The sequence below is a fragment of the Rhagoletis pomonella genome, unplaced genomic scaffold, assembly GCF_013731165.1.
Source record: "Rhagoletis pomonella isolate Grant_MI unplaced genomic scaffold, Rhpom_1.0 Rhpom_scaffold_00003, whole genome shotgun sequence".
Lineage (NCBI taxonomy): Eukaryota > Metazoa > Arthropoda > Insecta > Diptera > Tephritidae > Rhagoletis > Rhagoletis pomonella.
The window spans coordinates 100,318,927-100,325,221 of record NW_023458557.1 but is presented as its reverse complement, the minus strand read 5'-3'; the positions used below and the strand labels follow the sequence as shown (position 1 = coordinate 100,325,221).

Sequence of the window (6,295 nt, the reverse complement as noted above, 5' to 3'; positions counted from 1 at the left end):
TATTGCGCGAAAATTCTAAAAATGCTTTAAAAAAAACTATGCCTCATAGCCAACAATAACCAAATCATTGCCATTAGGTACTGATCCTAGAACAAAATATTTACAACGCAAAAAATATTTCACAATTCTCATTCAAAACGACCATTTCGCACAACACGTAGCCGCCGTGGATTCATATGCAAAAAAAGCGCGACTAGCACACACAAACTTTTACGTGCCGGCGCTGTACATATATGCGGCGGAAAAAAATACACGCGTGGGAAAATCCAAAAATATGACTAAGCACCGCAATGCCAACATGAAAAATCGCACTAAATGTTTTGTTGGCATGTTGAAGGTAAAAAACTTTTGTGAACGGACAAGAAAAAGTGTAGAAAATAAAAGCTGTGAAAATTTGGTTGGTCGCTAAAAAAAAAATCGCAGTAACCACATTGGCCGCATGGGGGGAACGCGGCAGACAAATACCTGTAAGTGGAGAGCTGCCACATTTGGATGCGTTAGGGGGAACAGGTGCCATTGCACATACTATGTACATCTGTACATACATACATACATACATACATACATACATACATATGTAACTCAGGAAGATGGACGAGCAGATGCCCGCAGAACGAACAATTTCATTTATTACTGGCATTTACGGCTTGGCATGCTTGATGGGATGTGGGCCAAAAGGGCGCTTGTTTTCTGGGCATATTTTGCGTTTTCCGTGAGGTTGCTCTTGGGCTTAGTAGCCTGGCTGGGTGCATTTAAATACATATCATTGTATATACATACACATCTACGTACATATATACGGGTTTATCAAATTCATGCATATATTTATATGTCTAAGGGTGGTGCGTTTACAATAATTTTCACATTGTTTACACTTATGTAAATAGCAAATAGTTGTAAAATATTGTAAATAATTGTATGCATTTGTAAATTGCATAATTTCCAGTACAATAACTGAGTTTCTACTTGTTGTCTTGTTCTTTTACATACAGTCATCATGTGCTTAACATGAATTCTGCCGGCACTCTCCAAAAAGATATTTGAACTTTCAGGCCAAAAAATATGGAATAAATTTACATAAATCTTTTTGTCGTTTTCGTAGTAAAAAACAGTTTTGAACATGGCAACGCAGACGTGACGATATGTAGCTGAGCTGTTCGACAGCAGACAAATTATAGAGCAAAAAGGTCCAGATTGATTCAAATTGTTCTTATGTACATTCAGAGTTTCGCAATAAACCTTATTTTAGAAGTTAAAGAAATCAGTTACTCTATACAACAAAATTAAAATAAACAATTCGGAGTTAAAAAAGTAGCAAATTCAGTTCCGTGCTAAAATCGTGTGCAGTTTTTGCTTACGAATGCAATTACTTACAGAAACTTCAAAGTGTTTACAATCATTTACAGTATTTACATCAAACTAGCAATCTAAGCAGATAATAACTGTAAATAACCTAAACGTTTTACAGGCACAACTCTGTTTTATACTCTATACGTATATATGATTTTCCATGTTTATTCCCTTTTATTCAAAAGTTCAGCCTTTGTTATCGAAATCATCAAAATCGTAAATCATATTTTTGGGAATACATACATATAAGAAATTTTTTTTTTGTTACTTAATGCGAGAGACTGTTAGCAGCATATTGTTAAATAATCAACGCTATTTTTCATAAATTTTCGTCGTTGTATAACAAAAATCGTAAAAGTCGTCACCAAAAAAAAAAAAAAAATAATAAAAAAATAAGATTTTTAGACGGTTGAAACTTTAACTAAATTTGTATGAGCTATGAGACTGCATACCCAAAAATGTTCTAAAGATGCATGTTAAAAAGTTTAAATTTTGATGAAAATGTGTTGAATTTTCCTAAACTTTGTATAAAGTTTGAAACTGTGATTTATATGGCTTTTGTTAAAGCTTGAACAATATTTTTTATAGAAAAATATCTAAAATTTAAATAAAAAACCATTATAAATATTAAAAAAAAAAACAACACGTGCTCACTTGTTTGAGTCACTGTATTTGAGTAAAGATGAAAGACACAAGGATACATCCGACATTAGCAGCCTCGTACCGTATAAAAAAACAATAATAGATATAATTGTGGCGTTAATCGAAACGGGTTTAAAATATTGTCAAGTTTCGCATGGAGATGTTTGTCGACTCCGCCAGCAGGCATTCCGAGCGAACAGTTATTTAGTGGCACATGTTTAGTTTCCGAACTTTTACAAAGCAGGCTAGAACTCGAAAAGGCAGCAACATCACATTCACATTAACATCAACCCTCAAATTTTTAAATTTAATTACTAAATACAATAAACATTTTTTTTTCATTTGCCTTGATTACCTAGTTGAGTTTTCAAATTCCACAATTTTCATCTGTGATTTTTTCATATTTTTTATGTTTCATTACCCAGAGATGTGTGCCTGTTTTTTGTAATTTTTTTTCCCCAGAGGCTTTTGAGATATCCCTTTTTGGAAAAAAAATTCTCCATTTCGAAAAAATGGGCCGATCGTGACCTTTTTTTAACTATTCTTTTTCAAAACATAAAAATCGCAAAAAGTTCAAACACATATTTGTATAAAATTTTTATAAGCTCTTACAATTTCACCCATTCCGCAACTTTTAAGTATTTACTGCTACCAAATTCAATAGGATCTATTTTTATACCCGAGCGCACTTGTGCACAAGGGTATTATAACTTTGTTCACATAACGGTTGTTTGTAACAGGTAAAACGAATCGAGATAGATATAGACAAATGTATACATACATAAATGATCAGAATGGAAAGAGAAATGGATTAAGCGTGGCTGTCTGTCCGTCCGTCTATCCGTCTGTCCGTCTGTGCACACGATAAGTCGAGTAAAAATTGAGATATCTTAACGAAACTTGGTAGACTTCTTTTGGGCGTAGGACGGATGTTATTGAAAATGGGCGAAATCGGACAGTACCCACGCCCACTTCCCATATAACGGTAATTTCCAGAAATACGAAAACTGCGATATTTTAGTAACTACTGAAGATTATTCACTCAAAATTGATATTTACAACAATTTTTAGACGAAAAATAAGAATATTATAACATTTTGGGAAATGGGCGTAGCCACGCCCACTTATGGTTACATGTGTATATCTTGGTAACCGCTGCACCAATTTCTTCCAAACTTGGCACAGTTGTTGGTCCTGGTACAGCATACCAAATCGCCGAAAATTTTTAAAATCGGACAATAACCACGCCCTCATCCCATATAACGGTAATTTAGAAAAATACGAAATCCTCGATAAATCAGTATATATTAAAGCTAATTTTTTCAAAATTGATGGTTGCAACAATTCTTAACAAAGAAATATATTTGTGATAAAATTTTGGCAAATGGGCGTGGCACCGCCCACTTATGATCACATATATGTATCTCGGTAACCGTTCTACCAATTTGTACCAAACTCGGTACGGTTATTGTGCTTGCCACATAAAAGCAAACCGTTGAAAATTGTTGAAATCGGACTAAAATGACGGCCGCTTTTCATATGACCGTAAATTTCAGAAATGCTTGAAATTTCAATATTTCGACAATAATTTGGAAATTCGATAATATTTTTAAATGCGAATTCAAATAAGGTGGGGTTGTTTGACCAGCTGTGAATAGCGTTTGATTGTAAAAATATTGTATTTCGCTAGTAAGTGAGTGAAAACGTGAGAGTGTTTGTATTTTCTGTTGCCTTATTTCCTTCCGGGAAGAATAGCTGGAATTCGACAATGGCCCGCTAAAAGCAAAAATAAGATATAAGTAATTTTTGAAAGCATGGAATAAAAATATTTTCCTTCAGAAATCTTCAAAAAATAAAATTATGCCACACTTAAGCATAATTAGTTAATATTATACAATTTGTGGAAAATGGAGATAGAAATTTAGAGGTAAAGTGACCACTTCTCCGTTTACATATGTTGCCTACTTTTATTTACTAGATTTAGTTTGATTGTTTAAGATTAAAACTTAAACATCTCCAACCAATTCTCCCTCAATATTATATAAGAGAACTCTAAATACACACAATAGGCATTTGTACATACATATATGTATACATACGTACAACCTACATATACATATACATATGTATGTACATATATAGTACATATGTACATACATTTTTTTTATGTAAATTTGGAAATGATCGAATAAGTCAGCATCAAATTTTTGCTATAAAATTCCATTTTAGTCAGCTTCAAGCATTTTTCACACTTTTTTGCGCTTTTACGAGTGTATTTGATTGTAATGCTTTTGAGGAGCGCTACGCTACACCTGCGAGCACTTTGCTGTCCATCACTCATTCACTCACTTTTGCATATCAAAAAACTTGCAACGGATATGAGCATTTTGCCATTGCGCTGGGGCGGATCTTTAGAGTGTGTTTTTGTTTTTCCATTTTGCTCTATCAACGTCTATCTGCACATACATACATGCATACATACCAATGCATATTGTGCTGTTATAGCCCGCTTTTCATTTTGCTTCACAAAAAATGTTGTTCTGCAATTTTTTATCGGCTTTCAGCTGATTGTTGACGTTGATGAAAACTTTTGACTGTTGGCAGTTGCAGTTGACACTGATTGTTGACGCATCACGCACTCACCGTTCGAAATTGTTATTATACACGTTAGTGGCGCATAGCATCTACAATATATGTATGTATGTATGTATATGTATGCGAATGTATATTGTACAAAAAATCAAGCAATAAAGTAACAAAACAATTGTTAATTGTCGCATGCACACACACACATAAATGCAGTATGCACACGCACACACATGCACAAACATACAATAACACATTGTCGATACAAATACAGAAAATAGGCCATATTAATAAAGCGTGTCTTTGTTTTTGAAATATTCTGCGCATTCGCTTTGTTTGCGCAAAAATGTGCGCAAATATTTGCCACAAACATGTCATCAACAACTGTCAACTGGCAATAACAGCAGCAATAATGCCAACAACACCCACAGTGGGCCACTCACATTCACACGCGCAGATTCGTACACATACGCCATCTAGTGTGAACGGAAAAACGTCAAGCAAATATAAATGCAGATTCCAAAAACAAAAATTATGAAAAAAAAAGAATATCGTCTCATAAAAATCATAAACAAGCCCATAGTCATCGCCATCAACATCATTATTATCAACATTGCAATCACACAAAATTGCGCTCGGCAAGCTTCCACAAAAACATAAACAAAAAATCACACAGATCGCTCAATCGTCAAGTCAGTGTAACGGCGCCGGCTGACAAATTTGATTTGATGCGCCCGAAGGTAGGCTCGACTGTTTTTCCAGCTCGCTTGTCTCTTGCCTGCGCTTAGCGTTTGTTTCTGACTTTTAAGTGTTGCTTTTGTTGACAGTTATTTGTATATTTTTCCCGATTTTATTGTTTCCCGCACACACACAAACAAACCAAGGGGTATCAAAATGTATTAATCTGCCGTTCACGTCAAATTTAGCTGCACAGGAAGGAATTAGGAAGGGATACAACGGAAATTGTGAAAGTTGTAATTGAACGCTGTTACTTTGAGCTACTTTTTATTGGTTCACATGCGGATATTAATAAGCTTTTATTGGTGTAGCAATCGGCGCACAAATTTCATGCATACATACATTAATTGTCAAGTAATCATCACAATAATTTACTGATGTCGAAATAATTGACTAACAAAAGTAATTGAATAAATATTCCATCGAAAATCTATGCTGATGAATTATTTTCGATATCCAACCTGGAGTGTGGAGCGCGACTTACTTGAAAGCGATGTGATTACCAAATTGTGTTCACAATTGCTAGTTATTGAATATCTTGTATTTAATGCTACTTTTTACTTCTAAATATAAATTCTAGACGATGGAAAAGAGACTATGTTATTGACCATTAGGATCCGTGCGTTAGTTTGATTTTTTTTCCCACTTCGCAAAGTGGCAAATATTATTTTTTTTTTTTATTGAAACATTTTGTTCCAACATTTTCACCAGCACCTATTGTTTGCTGGTCGTTGGAAGGCCGTCAATGGCCGTCTTCGATAGTTAGACTTCTATATGCATAGCGAACTCCTGCACCTGATCTATAGTGAAAGGCTGGCTAGCCTCCGTATTTGTATAACTATGTGAACTAGCGCACGCTGGAAATCCCGACCTCTGGACTTTCGCAAAACCTATTCTTCTCTGACACTGTGTAATGAAAGTTGAGGTTGCCCATGTGTAAAAAAAAAACTGAACTTGATAGCTGATTCCTCGTGTCCGT

At 34.6% G+C, this 6,295-nt stretch overlaps 1 protein-coding gene across 1 annotated transcript in view; it reads left to right on the top strand.

Moving 5' to 3' along the window:
* Positions 1-274: 274 nt before the first annotated feature.
* LOC118736441 overlaps positions 275-6,295 on the top strand; it is a 21,742-nt gene continuing 15,721 nt past the window's right edge. Inside the window, exon 1 of the mRNA XM_036466535.1 lies at positions 275-337. Within this exon, the coding sequence (XP_036322428.1) occupies positions 275-337 (63 nt within the window). The remainder of the gene's footprint in view (positions 338-6,295) is intronic.